Here is a 14,919-nt window from a genome sequence, read left to right as displayed (position 1 = left end):
GGACTATAAGCCGCTACTTTTTTCCCAACTTTGAACCTCGCGGCTTAAACAATGACGCGGCTAATATATGGATTTTTCCCGCTTTCAAATGTTTTGTTACAAGCCGTGTTTCTTTAAAGCCTGTGTAAAGTTAATTTGTTTCAATGTACCGGTAGGCACCTGCGGCTTATAGACATGTGTGGCTTATTTATGTTCAAAATAAATAAAACATTTAAATTCAGTGGGTGCGGCTTATATTCAGGTGCGCTCAATTGTCCGGAAATTACGGTAGTACAGCTACGACCAAAAGTGACTTTTCGTAGCAGGTTAGGAGAGCATTTTAGCTAACCATAGCCCCATTCCAAACCTAAGTCTCCTAACCTGTCCCATTAATTCTCCTAACCTCTACATAAATTCTCCTCACCTGCTACAAAAAAGTCACTTGTGGTTGTTGCTGTACTCCCTCTAGTCCAGGGATGGGCAACTCCAGTCCTCTGGGGCATGAAAAGTATGATATTTTCAACCCAGCTAACACACCTGACTCCAATAATTAACTAAACATTATCTTCAGTTTAGAATGCAATTAGTTGAGTCAGCTGTGTTTGCTAGGGATGGGGAAAAAGTGTGACACCACTCTGGCCAGCGAGGACTGAAGTTGCCCATCCCTGCTCTAATCAAAACCATCTTTGATCTCTGCCAAAAAGGCCTGCATTACCAGTCTGGTGACGGCCTAATGACCCACACCTGTTAGCCTCATTTCCTGATCTTAAAGTGGTACTCCAGTCTCCTTTTCACCTGATTTACTTAAAAGGCACACCTCAATAGGTGGTTGAGGCATGTCATGACATTGCACAAGTGGGGGGGGGCTTTCCTATTTTGTTCCTCAAGTAAGGGTGGAGGCCGACGACATCACGGATTCCCATCAGACCAACTCCTTGAAGTTGTGTCTAATAAAAACTTTGTGTTAGTACTTTACTGTATTTATACTTGGGATATCGATTATCACCAATAAAATATAAAAAAATCACTGGAGGACGTTTTTAATTCAGCAGTACGCCCCGGGTAAACCAAGTTATGGCCCTCTAGTGATGGGAAGTTAGTGCTAATTTTGGGTTGGAGTTAAACTCTACAAGTAGACCTGGGTTCTTCCTTCTAAACAATAAAATGCATTCCTTCCTTGTAGTAATCACTGATCTAATAGGGATTGTATCGGTGAACGCAGTAGTACAATTATTCTATAAACACAAACGTGTCGTGTGAAAGACTTCAGTCTGAGGTGGAGTTGAAGCAATAGCTTTAATACCGAATTCTAGGTACATGCAGTCACATTCAAATATGCCAGATGCAGGAGTAAGTCAGCCTCTGTGATTGCCAACAAGGGTTTTGCCACCAAGTACTAAGTCATGTGTGCAGAGGGGACAAATACTTATTTCCCTCATTAAAATGCAAATCAATGTATAACATTTTTGACATGCGTTTTTCTGGATTTTTTTGTTGTTATTCTGTGTCTCACTGTTCAAATAAACCTACCATTAAAATTATAGACTGATCATTTCTTTGTCAGTGGGCAAACCATACAAAATCAGCAGGGGATCAAATACTTTTTTCCCTCACTGTATATAAAATACACCTCCTCAAAGTATGCATGTATCATTACACTCATGATTATTCAGGTTCTTTCTCTCTGTTATTACGTCTGTGTGTTATCTGTTACACAGGATGATGGAAAACAATGATATACTTCAGATATTTTAAGTTAGGTTAGCAGATTCCGTTAGGTTCAGCATTTAAAGCAGGTCACTCAATGGTATGATTGTAATGAAATTATATGAGTTCACTTGGCATCCGGGCCGTCACCTGTCATCAAGGGCAAATCAAGTCCTATCCTAATATTATTTTCCATGCCACTTTATCATTAATGAAAAGTCATATGATTTGCAGTATAGTATTGTGGTGCTCTTTCCCTATTCTTCAGTACTTCATGTCTTGTTCCATTGTCACATGCCTAATGCCATGCCACAGTTATTTGTTTTTTTCTGATGACACCACCTCAGAGGATACTACATGAAGAGCTCAAATAGCGCCAATAATTGTTTGTGAAGTCGTTTTGTCCTTCAGCTAAACATCTGGCTGACGCAAAGGTGGCTGCACCTAGGATGGCTTGGTGTTTCTTTAGGAACTCTCCTTCATATTTTGCCTTTAGTTTCTCCTCCTCCCTGTGCACCTCCTCTTCCTTCTCTTTCAAGATCCTCTTCGTCTCTTCTTCAATCGCCCTCTCAGCCTTTTGGAACATCTCAGTGGTGTAGTGGCTTCCTCCATTCATCGTGACCATCTTGTTAATCTTCTCAAGCAGCTCAGTGACCTGGGAGCGGTTCTTTTTATCTCTGTTGTTGAAGTCATGATACCGCCCACCGCAGTTGGCAATGACATCCTGAAGATCTGGACAGGCACGCAAAAAGTCTTCAATTGTTTGTTCTTCGTCAAGCTGGTCTGCATTTGTGAAGAGGACCATGATGTATTTTGCTGCATCTTTTCCAAAGAATTTCTGAATCATGTCCACTGCGTCTTTCTCTTCCTTTGTGAATCTAACCAACGCAACTACTACAAGGAACACATGGGGCCCAGGAGCAGAGAAGGAGATGCACTTCGCAATCTTCATCAGGGTCTCCTCTTGTGATAAGTTAGTGTCAAACAAGCCTGGAGTGTCAACAATAGCAACTTCTCTCCCATCCACCTCCCCTCTAGCCTTGTCACACTCTTTTGTCAGAGAAACAGGGGAACGGTAAGACTCAAAAACTTTTTTCCCCAGGATGGTGTTTGCTGTTGCACTCTTCCCAACTCCAGTCTTCCCAACCAGAACAATCCTCAGCACCTCATTTTGGTTTTTCTGCACTGTTGGATGACAGAGAGACATTGTTGTTACTTTTCTTCTTGACATCAGAGTCAAACATGTTTGGTCTGTAGAACCTAAACTGTGCACAAATTAGCAATGGCTTTCTATCAATTGAACTGTGTAAATGCAACTGCAACACGAAATGACAATAATCCTGTGCATTCTGCAATGAAATATAAAATATCACAAACAATGAATCTATCAAAACTGACTAAGCGTTATTGTTGAATGCGGTATTAACACGTCATTACACATACGCACCACCAGGTGGTGCAGTACTGAATATGAGTTAGTGGTGCTGTTTGTGTCACCCGCACCCGGCCGCAGATATCAATTCTGCCTTCTAACGAGAGTGGGAGAAGCTGTCTGTACAACAGAATTCACAGCAACGGCGCGGGAGAGGGGGTGAAAACGCTACATCGTGGACCGCATCTGTGTCGTGGCATCGACAAAGCGTAATCTACAGTAGCGACAAATTTACATTTAAATTTAAGTCATTTAGCAGACGCTCTTATCCAGAGCGACTTACAAATTGGTGCATTCACCTTATGATATCCAGTGGAACAACCACTTTACAATAGTGCATCTAAATCTTCTAAGGGGGGGGGGGGGGGGGGGGGGTTAGAAGGATTACTTTATCCTATCCTAGGTATTCCTTAAAGAGGTGGGGTTTCAGGTGTCTCCGGAAGGTGGTGATTGACTCCGCTGTCCTGGCGTCGTGTGGGAGCTTGTTCCACCATTGGCAAATCAAGGCCCTAACAGAGATTCTCACTAAAAAAATAGTTGGCAACACTGGCTGCTACTGCATGTCTGTTACACCATGCTCCGGTTGAGTAATAAAGCAATCAGTTTATAAAGAGTTACTCCCTCACTTCTTCCAAGGCATATAGAGTTCCATGGGATATTACAGTTATGGTTGAATCAAAAAGATTGTTAAAAAGCAAAGCAATGACAGCATTTCATGCGTAGTTGATTTTTGAAGAACATGAAAAACAAATACTAGACATGAGTTTCCATATGTCGTATTACCATGTAGGTAGGTTACTCACCACCAGCCATATTTGGGTGTTGTAGAGTCGATCCGTCAGGTCCTGTGATAGAGAATGGATCTGTCCAGATAACAGAACAACTGCTCTTATAGTATCACTCATGCGGTCCGCCCCATAGACACACCCACAGTATTCTCATGGCAACTGCTCATTTTAGAAAGATGTTTCCACAACGGTGGCGGTCCAAACACTTAAAAGACACACCCAATTACTAAAAAATCAAAAGGTACTCGAGGATATTAGAAATTAAACAACACACTTCTTAAAGATACTACTCTCATTGAAAACATAAAATTGTTAGCTAAAGATATTTTTTGCAAGAAAGACGGGTCAGGGAAGTAGATGGGAATTTTTCAAATATAAAGTCAGAGTGATAGCCATTAAACGTCCCAAAGAGCTGACGCAATTAAAGAACCTCAGAGAAAAAAAGATGATGAGCAAGCTTGACAGTTATCTGAAGAAAGATAATCTATCTAAAGAAGAGGAGTCTGTATTCAAGTCTTTACAACTAGAATTAGAACAGCTTTACACGGATCTGGCAAAGGGTGCCTTTGTAGGTCAAGAGCAAAATGGATTGAAGCGGGGGAAAGAAACACTAGTTACTTTTTTGCACTTGAAAATAGAAACTACAAAAGATAATCTATAACTGCACTCAAAATTAATGATGTTTTATGCAAAGATCCCATTACAATATCATCATTTGTCAATTCCTTTTATGAAAACCTTTACAGCTCTCAATTTCAGGAAGATGGTTGTGAAAGCTACATTTGCCACATTCAGAATTATGTCCCTGTAATTGAGGATGATTTCCACTCAGTTTGCGATTCACCTGTGTCAATTGAAGAAATTAGAGAGGCTCTGAATTCAATGAAAAAAGGGAAATCACCTGGCCCTGATGGACTGTCAGTTGAATTCTATAGACAGTTTTGGGAGTTACTTGAAGACCTGATTTTTATAATGTTTCAAGATTGCATTAAACTTGGGGAAATGGTCTCCACTATGAAACAGGGCCTTATTTCATTGATTCCGAAGCCCGATAAAGACCCTTCTCTCATTGACAATTGGAGACCAATTACTTTATTAAATATTGATTACAAATTGATTGCTCTGGTTTATGCCTAAAGATTAAAGAAAGAAATAGATACCATTATAAATGAGACTCAAACAGGATTTATGAAGGGCCATCACATAAACTCTAACATTCGTTTAATCTTGGACCTTATAGATTATTCAGATGCAATTGACTCAGATGCGGTTGTCTTTTTTTATTTTTACTTCTGTAAAGCCTTTGACAGAATTGAACATGAATTTCTCTTTAGGTCTCTGTAACCTTCTGCATCACTTTCAAAGAGCTACCTCTATTTTGAAGGCAAACCGCAAATTCCACTATTGTGCCTAATACTTATTGTGGCTAGCTTCACAACACATAACCTGGTCCGGTCGAGCCACACTAGCCAGATGAAGCAAGCTGGCTTCTTATAACGTTAGCTTTGGGCAACAGGGTTACGTTGCTGGCTAGCTAGTTCAATTTCAATAGGCGAACAACTAGTGGCTACCTAGCTAATACTTCCTCACAAGGATTCCTAAAAATAATGAAAATGACTGCAGTTTCTACTGGTCATTGTTTTCAGGCTGGTTGTATTGGTGCTAGCTAGGTACCAAGCTAAAGCTAGCTACCCCAGAAGTTGCGGTCGAACAAATAATGCCTTATTACACTTGTATGCTGACTTCTCCATTGATGTTGTTTTTAAGTTTTTGCTGACTTTTCTTAGCGGATGTACAATCGTCGCAAATTGAATTATGGGGGGATTCAGGCCCCGGAGTGAACATAATTGTACACTCGCAAACTCTACTAAAACGAGGGCTGAGGAAACTTCCCTTGCTTGGCTAATCATTTGAACCGAAGGGGATTCCCCCAAGGGCATAAGGCAAGGGTGTGTCTTTTAAGTGTTTGGATCGCTATCAACGTCTCCCCTTAAGTTTGTAGTCAGACTAACTGCAGTTGGCTCCAAAATCTTTCGATTTTGAGCTCCTCAAGGGCTTGCTGTCCTTGTGACCATACTGCTCTGCATATGAATGGTGTGTTGGAGAAATAATGACTTTTGAGTTGTCTTAGGTACAGCTATCTTTTCTATTTATTCATGTTTATAATTATTTATACCCAACAAGCGGCACCATATATGGTAAATATATTGACTACTACAATCATAATAAAAATTATACTTCAGGCCACCGCAACAAACACCTACCAATCGCTGAAGTTAGAGACATATCTCCCTCACTAACTTTAAGCATCAGCTATCTGAGCAGCTTACCGATCGCTGCAGCTGTACACAGCCCATTTGTAAATAGCCCGTCCAACTACCTACCTCATCCATCATATTGTTTTTGACTTTTTTTGCACACCAGTATTTCTACTTGCACATCCTCATCTGCACATCTATCACTCGTGTTAATTTGCTAAATTGTAATTACTTCGCTACTATGGCCTATTTATTGCCTTACCTCCTTACTCCATTTGCACACACTGTATATAGATCTTTCTATTGTGTTATTGACTATGTTTGTTTATCCCACGTGTAACTGTGTTGTTTTTTGTCACACTGCTTTGCTTTATCTTGGCCATGTCGCAGTTGTAAATGAGAAGTTGTTCTCGACTGGCCTACCTGGTTAAATAAAGGTGAAATAAATAAAATAAAAAGCACTAAAATCATCTTTAGACTCATGAAACATAGTGAAGCTGGATGTGGGAATAAAATAAATGTTTTAAATAATGTTAAGAAATCCTAGAGGTGGTTAACCCAGATGTTTAAAATAAATGATGTGGCTCGACAATGTAGCCTATCACGCACCACCAGACACTTCCTCCCCAAGTGCACAGTTAAGGAAGGTGGCTACCCAAAACAAGTGCAAACTGATTTACAAGAAATCACATGATACAAAATAAAATTGTTCTCCAATTTCACCAGTGCACAGGAAACATGAACGTATCATTGTAAACGTACATTTGTTATAAATATATTGATTTGATCTAAATCCAGTTCTAATACTCACAACATAAACATGTATTAACATTTTTTTTAAATCTAAAGTTAGAAAACCAATGCATGTAGGCTGGCAAACAGTGAGGCTTACATTTAGAGTGTTGGAATAGACTACGAAAATACATATGAAGATCAGTACAAGCCTACCAGAACTATTTCTGAATCCAACTGGACTTTTGGTATTTTGTAGAAAATTCAATGTATATTCAATAAATAAGTTGCCTTGTCATCGTTCCTGTTCTTTCAACACAATGTAGCTGGTTTACATTCATTTCTGGGGTTGGGGCTGGGTAAGATGATCTGTGTAGTGACAACTTCTGCCTAAAGAGAGTAGTGCCTCCATGTGGATGGACTGGGAACTTCAGCTACAAACCATAAGACTGCTTGATCTTTGTTTTGTGAATCGCTTTGGTGCGCTTTTTCACAAGTAGCCTATGTGGTACATTTTCACAATGCTTAATACAAATCTCAAAACAGATCATCAAAAAGGCAGTTTCAAACTCTAAGCACAGTTTTAATTAATTAAGGCTGCTTTTACACAGGCAGGCCAATTCTGACATTTTATTCCACTAATTGGTCTTTTGACCAATCACACCAAATATTTTCACATCAGATCTTTTTCAGAGATGATATGATTGGTGAAACGACCAATTAGTGAACAAAATATCGTAATTGGGCTGCCTGTGTAAACGCAGCTAATGTACAACTCAATCATAAAGTAACTTTTCACCTAACTTAATCATTGTTTCATCTAGAAATACATGTTTCGCATTGCAATACATAAACTATTTTTCAAAATGAAATGCTCACATTACTTCCTCTTCTCATTTGTTAAAATACATTTCACTATTACTTAATCCGGCTGCTCCTAATTGATAATAACTTAACTGTTTGGTAACTGGTTTGGGTACTACAGATTTTGAGAACTACATAATGAAAATGTATGCTTGTAAAGTATAAACATATAAAGTATGATACAGTGCCTTCAGAAAGTATTCACACCCCTTGATTTATTTCACATTTTGTTGTGTTACAGCCTGAATTCAAAATGGTTTAAATATAATTTTCTCCTAACATATTCCACATGGCACAGCATATTTTCTTCAATCAAAACAAACTTTATCTACCTGTCAGGTATATGTCTGTCAAGGACAGCATCAGTTTACAGACGGGAGGAACACAGGTGTGTGGGTGAGGGTGAGTTAGGAAGTGAGTGAGTTAGGGAGTGAGGGTGTGTTGTCTGCAGTTTGTCTTCAGCTTGTCAACCTGACATCGCCTCTATACCTTCCAGACGAAAGGATATTTACTTTTTTCAAGTTTGTTAATTTTTTTTTATCTGTCTTTGGCTCTGATTTAAGAAACATGAACAAGTTGTAGAACTGGATAATCCATTAGATGTGTTGAATATGATATTGAGTGAGTTAATTAGATAACATCCCAGCTAGCACATAACGTTCTGAGATCCATATGTTTCTTAGAGCTTGGTGAGAGCATGGTTTCCCTGCTGTTATTATGCATCCAACCTTCCCATGACATTTCCTACAGGTTTCCTCATGGTTCTACTTAAAGTAATGTTCTCAAATTGTTCAGAGCACGTTATGAAACAACGTTCTTCTCTGGGAATTTCAGTACTTCAGCATAACGTTTTCTACAGGTTTCCTCGTGGTTCTTTTTAAAGTCATGTTCTCAGAACATTAAGAATATTTCCATAAAAAAAATAAACATTAGTAATGTTCAAAGAACGTTCTAAAATAAATATATATATATATATATATATATATATATATATATATATATATATATTCTGTTCTCAGCATCAACAAACTACTCTCTGTCTTCTATCTTGTTTAGTATGTTCATGTGTGTTGGTATGTTTGAATAGCTTTGTATGAGTAAAAAACATCCTGTTGGGATAGTGGACGAATTCCATGGATAGAGAGCAGAATAGTAGTTTCAGGCCCTGGTGTGAACATAATTGTACACTCGCAAAACCGACTTAAAACGAGGGCTGAGGGGCTTACGTTGCCAACTTCTCTTGCTTGGCTAATCACAAGATGGCGACGGGGATTCTCCCAAGGGCATAAGGCGAGGGAGGGTAAGTGGACGAGGGTAAGTGTGTCTTTTAAGTGTTTGAACCGAAAGCCAGTGTCGATCCCAGTACGCAAAACAATTCCTCTCCCTTGCTATTTTCCACGTTCCCTACATCCAATGCTTTAAATATGGAGGTAAAATAATTACATACAAGCTTTTAAAGTATGATTTGCACATGTAAAATATGAGTTGCACCTGTATACTGAGTTTTGTAGTTGCAAAAAATATTTGCAAACATGTAACTTATTTTGAGAACAAATTAAACAACACTTGCAAGTGCATAACGTTATGTGTAAATAAATACAACACTTGCAAACATGTAAGTTGGTATGTGGATAAATTCAATAAGATTTGCAAGCATGCAACTACATTTGAGAATGAATGCAACTCATTTACTAAACTTGCGACTGGTGACTCTTCTGTGTATCAAAACTACATTTGCTGATGTCGAATCTGTGTGCTCAAGAGTTTTGGCACAAATTTTGGGACTAACCAGTGTCAAAAGTTTTAAAGTTATATAAAAAAAATAAATCTGCAAGTAAGTGGCACAGAAAAACAGGAGCTCTGGTGGACAAGGCTTTTTCTTCCGACCAATCAAGTGAGGTGTTGTCATTTTTGAATGCGCTTTCAGATTTTACATGGTTCCGGTCTGGAAGCACGCTTTCTACTGTGCTAAATACTGTAACAGTGCCTTCAGGGACATATTTCAGAAATGCATTTCATTGCTCAGCTTGCAACGCCATGATACTGGGTTAGATTCCTGGGACCACCCATATGTAAAAAAAAATGTTTGCAAGCGTTACTGTAAGTCGCTTTGGATAAAAGTGTCAGCTAAATGGCATAAACTCAGCCAAAAAATAAACGTCCTCTCACTGTACCATCTGTAAGCTGTTAGTGTCTTAACGACCGTTCCACAGGTGCATGTTCATTAATTATTTATGGTTCATTGAACAAGCATGGGAAACAGTGTTTAAACCCTTTACAATGAAGATCTGTGAAGTCATTTGGATTTTTACGAATTATCTTTGAAAGACTGGGTCCTGAAAAAGGGCAGTTTCTTTTTTTGATGAGTTTATTATATATTAGATGCTTGCTAATAACCTTTGCGCTTAGTCACCCTGTGAGAGACTTTGTTACATTAACAATGTCCCTTGCTGCAGCAAAGGTACTTTGAAAAAGGAAAAAATGTTATGCCCCCATATGTACAGTCATGGCCAAAAGTTGAGAATGACACATATTCATTTACACAAAGTCTGCTGCCTCAATTTGTATGAGGGCAATTTGCATATACTCCCGAATGTTATGAAGAGTGATCAGATGATTTGAAAATAATTGCAAAATCCCTCTTTGCCATGCAAATGAACTGAATCCCAAAAAAACATTTCCACTGCATTTCTGCAGAAGGCTTCAGGACGCCCAAGAAAGTCCAGCAAGCGTCAGGACCGTCTCCTAAAGTTGATTCAGCTGCGGGATCGGGGCACCACCAGTACAGAGCTTGCTCAGGAATGACAGCAGGCAGGTGTGAGTGCATCTGCACGCACAGTGAGGTGAAGACTTTTGGAGGGTGGCCTGGTGTCAAGAAGTGCTGCAAAGAAGCCACTTCTCTCCAGGAAAAACTTCACGGACAGACTGATATTCTGCAAAAGGTACAGGGATTGGACTGCTGAGGACTGGGGTTAAGTCATTTTCTCCCTTTCCGATTGTTTGGGGCATCCGGAAAAAAGCTTGTCCGGAGAAGACAAGGTGAGCGCTGCCATCAGTCCTGTGTCATGCCAACAGTAAAGCATCCTGAGACCATTCATGTGTGGGGTTGCTTCTCAGCCAAGGGAGTGGGCTCACTCACAATTTTGCCTAAGAACACAGCCATGAATAAAGAATGGTATCAACACATCCTACGAGAGCAACTTCTCCCAACCATCCAGGAACAGTTTGGTGATGAACAATGCCTTTTCCAGCATGATGGAGCACCTTGCCATAAGGCAAAAGTGATAACTAAGTGGCTCGGGGAACAAAACACCAATATTTTGGGTCCATGGCCAGGAAACTCCCCAGATCTTAATCCCATTGAGAACTTGTGGTCGATCCTCAAGAGGCGGGTGGACAAACAAAACCCCACAAATTCTGACAAACTCCAAGCATTGATTATGCAAGAATGGGCTGCCATCAGTCAGGACGTGGCCCAGAAGTTAATTGACAGCATGCCAGGGCGGATTGCAGAGGTCTTGAAAAAGAAGGGTCAACACTGCAAATATTCACTCTTTGCATCAATTTCATGTAATTGTCAATAAAAGCGTTTGACACTTATGAAATGCTTGTAATTATACTTCAGTATTCCATAGTAACATCTGACAATAATATCTAGACACTGAAGCAGCAAACTTTGTGGAAATTAATATTTGTGTCATTCTCAACTTTTGGCCACGACTGTACTACTGAAGGTCAAATTTTTCAGGGACGTGAATCTACTCTTCAGAGTCCAATTTGAATGGTTGTAGCTCTTACTGCTCATGATAATGTATTTGTTACATCCTTGGTAGTTATTGCCATGTATTGGAGGACACTATTACATTACACAACAAGACTAAATGTCACGGTTGTCGAAAGGATCGGACCAAAGTGCAGCGTGGTTGTAGTTCCACATTTTATTAAATCCGTGAAACTTTGCAATACACAAATAACAAAACGTGACACAGAGCGAAACAAACACTACTCAAAATATAACAACCCACAAAACCCAGGAAGAAAAACCCCTACTTAAATATGATCTCTAATTACAGACAACAAGGACCAGCTGCTTCCAATTGGAGATCAACCCCCAAAAAACCCAACATAGAAATAGAAAAACTAGAACTTAACATAGAAATACAAAACATAGAAAAACACCCCCTGTCACGCCCTGACCTACTCTACCATAGAAAATAACCTCTTACTATGGTCAGGACGTGACACTAAAGTAATTGCTAGGGTCAATTCATGTATGGAATTTGGCAGTTTATTTAATAAATAGACAGAATAAGATTTGGAGGGTGAGGGGCCAGAACACACAGCGAGGCATTAGCCTTCAGGAGAGTTTATGAGCAGAGGTGGAGATAGCAAAGCCTGTATCAAATATTAAAGAGCATCTCTGAGTGTAAGTCACGTGATTTCATAGAAAATGTGTGTTAAGTCCTGCCTCTCCCATCTCCTCATTGGTTTATAGAAGCAGATACTCACGTACCATCTCCTCATTGGTTCTACCCACGTGGGTGACTGAAAGACTAACGGCGTCTTAGTCGCATGATTGCAAAAAAAAGGTATCTACAGTTTGCGTCCCACTCCAGGCAGACTACAATTTGCCCTTAGACACAGATCTAGGCTCAGTTTACGCAATGCCAATACCTACCTAAAAACCATTTGGGGAGGAAACACAACTCATCTTAGGTCAGTTTCTACTGCAAGACTCCTTGTGTCCTTGCGACCACGGGACTTCTTATTAACTAAAAGACACTTGACTTCACCCTGTTGTTGTAGCCTTATGTTACACCCCTAATTTTTCTTCCTGTAAAAGGTAAGTTCCCATTTCTGTCTTAATACAGAAGGTTACTCACCATCCATGTTCAGGCGACATCATCTATATGAACACAGTTGCCACTTCATTAAAGCCATTAAATGCAGTTTATCATAACTTACTGCACTTTATTGCAGGTGATAGTTTTAGTATTCATCACTGCATTCTCTACTAGAAAGTTGGTTGGCCCTCTTTGATGTCACATAAGTTGATAAATTGCTAGGTTTTCATTTAAAAAAGCTATTTTACAAAAAAGTCCAACTGTATCTAACATCTGTACTAAACTTTAGACATACGAGTTACCACACCCAGTCTCAGGGATGGTTAACTCTGGAAATTCCTTTACTGACTTCGTGAAAGAATCTTATTCATGAAAGAATCTCCCAAATGTTCTTAAATTTGATGTTTTGGTGCCTCTAGGGCAATTTAGAAAGCTCTTTGAGGACCTTATTACTGATAGTTTCTCTACCATGTTTTTCTTTCTTTCGGTTTGTACTTATATTTAGATGTGTATAAAACATTTAAATGTAATAGTGAGATGGAATGATAAGACGGCCATTTTTTTATTTTTAATCCTTCAAATCCAGTAAATGCTTGTGCTTAACTACTCACTGTTACAGCATGCCAGTGGCCATTGAAGGTGAGCATTTGCCCACTGAAGTCAGTTACGACGCAGAACTGCAGTCAGGTCAAGACCCTGTTGAGGACGACGAGCACGCAGATGAGCTTCCCTGAGACAGTTTCTGACAGTTTCATCAGCTGTCCGGTTGGTTGGTATCAGACAATCCCACAGGTGAAGAAGCTGGATGTGGAGGTCCTGGGCTGGCGTGGTTACACCTGGTCTGCGGTTATGAGGCCAGATGGATGTACTGACAAATTCTCTAAAACAACTTTAGGCTGCTTATGGTAGAGAAATTAACATTCAATTCTCTGGCAATAGCTCTGGACATTCCTGCAGTCAGCAATTTAATTGCACAAAACTTGAGACATTGATGGCATTGTGTGACAAAGTAGAGTGGCCTTTTATTGTCCCCAGCACAATAATCATGCTGGATAATCAGCTTCTTGATATGCCACCCCTGTCAGGTGGATGGATTATCTTGGCAAAGGAGAAATGCTTACTAACAGGGGTGAAAACACTTTAGAGAAATAAACTAAGAATAAGCTTTTTGTGAGTATGGAACATTTCTGGGATCTTTTACTTCAGCTCATGAAACATGGGAACAATACTGCATTCATATTTTTGTTCAGTTACTCACCATCCATGTTCAGGTTCTGTAGAGTCAGTATGTCAAGTCCCCAGCTTTAGGTTTTATGTTTTATTTATTTGCACACCTGTTAATTGAAATGCATTCCAGGTGACTACCTGGAAGCTGGTTGAGAGAATGCCAAGAGTGTGCAAAGCTGTCATCAAGGCAAAGGGTGGTTATTTGAAGAATCTATAAAATATATTTTGATTTGTTTAACACTTTTGGTTAATAGATGATTCCATTTGTGTTATTTCATAGTTTTGATATCTTCACTATTATTCTACTGTAATGGCTGTTGAAGGGAGTAGACCAAGGCGCAGCGTGGTTAGTGCTCATCATGTATTTATTTTGATCTGAACACTGAAACAAAGAAACCAATAACGACAGCCAAACAGTTCTGTCAGGTAAGATATACAAAACAGAAATTAACCACCCACAAAACCCAAAGGAAAACAGGCTACCTAAGTATGGCTCCCAATCAGCGACAACGATGTACAGCTGTCCCTGATTGACAGCCATACCAGGCCAAAACAAAGAAATACAAAACATAGAAAAAAGGACATAGAATGCCCACCCTAGTCACACCCTGGCCTAACCAAAATAGAGAATAAAACCCTCTATGGCCAGGGCGTGACATCTACAATGTAGAAAATAGTCAAAATAAAGGAAAACCCTTGAATGAGTAGGTGTTCTAAAACTTTTGACCGGTAGTGTACATGACAATAAAATTTGATTTGATGTCACCATTGCATCCAGGCGACCAGGACTGGCCCTCGTTATCGGATATATTTTGCACACACACAATTATTTACTGTACTTTTCAACAAATCTTTTTCAAATGGACATTCAATGTATCTTAAATAATACACACATATACATACATATACATAATATATATATAAAAATAAGTGGCAACAGGGAGTAGGTATGCCACTGGCTATGACTGGCAGCTGTAGTGTTGCCGGTCTAGAGAAGGGCGGTTGGGTTGTGTGAGGAAAACGGCATATCAGCGGGAGTAGCACGGCTGCTTGGGTATGATGCTACAAGCTTGACACACCTGTATTTA

The 14,919-nt window shown here is 39.5% G+C and overlaps 1 protein-coding gene across 2 annotated transcripts; it reads right to left on the bottom strand.

Moving 5' to 3' along the window:
- Nucleotides 1-1,261: 1,261 nt before the first annotated feature.
- Nucleotides 1,262-7,268, bottom strand: LOC106602576 (GTPase IMAP family member 4). Of its 2 annotated transcripts, none has more exons than XM_014195275.3 (3): nucleotides 7,113-7,268; nucleotides 3,922-3,981; nucleotides 1,262-2,871 (listed from the first exon to the last, which is right to left on the bottom strand). In XM_014195275.3, the coding sequence occupies exons 2-3, from the start codon at nucleotides 3,929-3,931 to the stop codon at nucleotides 2,030-2,032; spliced, it is 852 nt and encodes a 283-aa protein (XP_014050750.1). In that variant the 5' UTR covers nucleotides 3,932-3,981; nucleotides 7,113-7,268; the 3' UTR covers nucleotides 1,262-2,029. The 2 variants fall into 2 exon arrangements, with proteins under 2 accessions (XP_014050750.1, XP_045572605.1); XM_045716649.2 differs by having other exon boundaries at nucleotides 3,922-4,111; nucleotides 7,113-7,266.
- Between the last annotated feature and the right edge of the window lie 7,651 nt (nucleotides 7,269-14,919).

Source organism: Salmo salar, chromosome 04 (assembly GCF_965601325.2).
Source record: "Salmo salar chromosome 04, fSalSal1, whole genome shotgun sequence".
NCBI lineage: Eukaryota > Metazoa > Chordata > Actinopteri > Salmoniformes > Salmonidae > Salmo > Salmo salar.
Note: the sequence above shows the minus strand (reverse complement) of the source record. Positions and strands in the feature narration are given on the sequence as shown.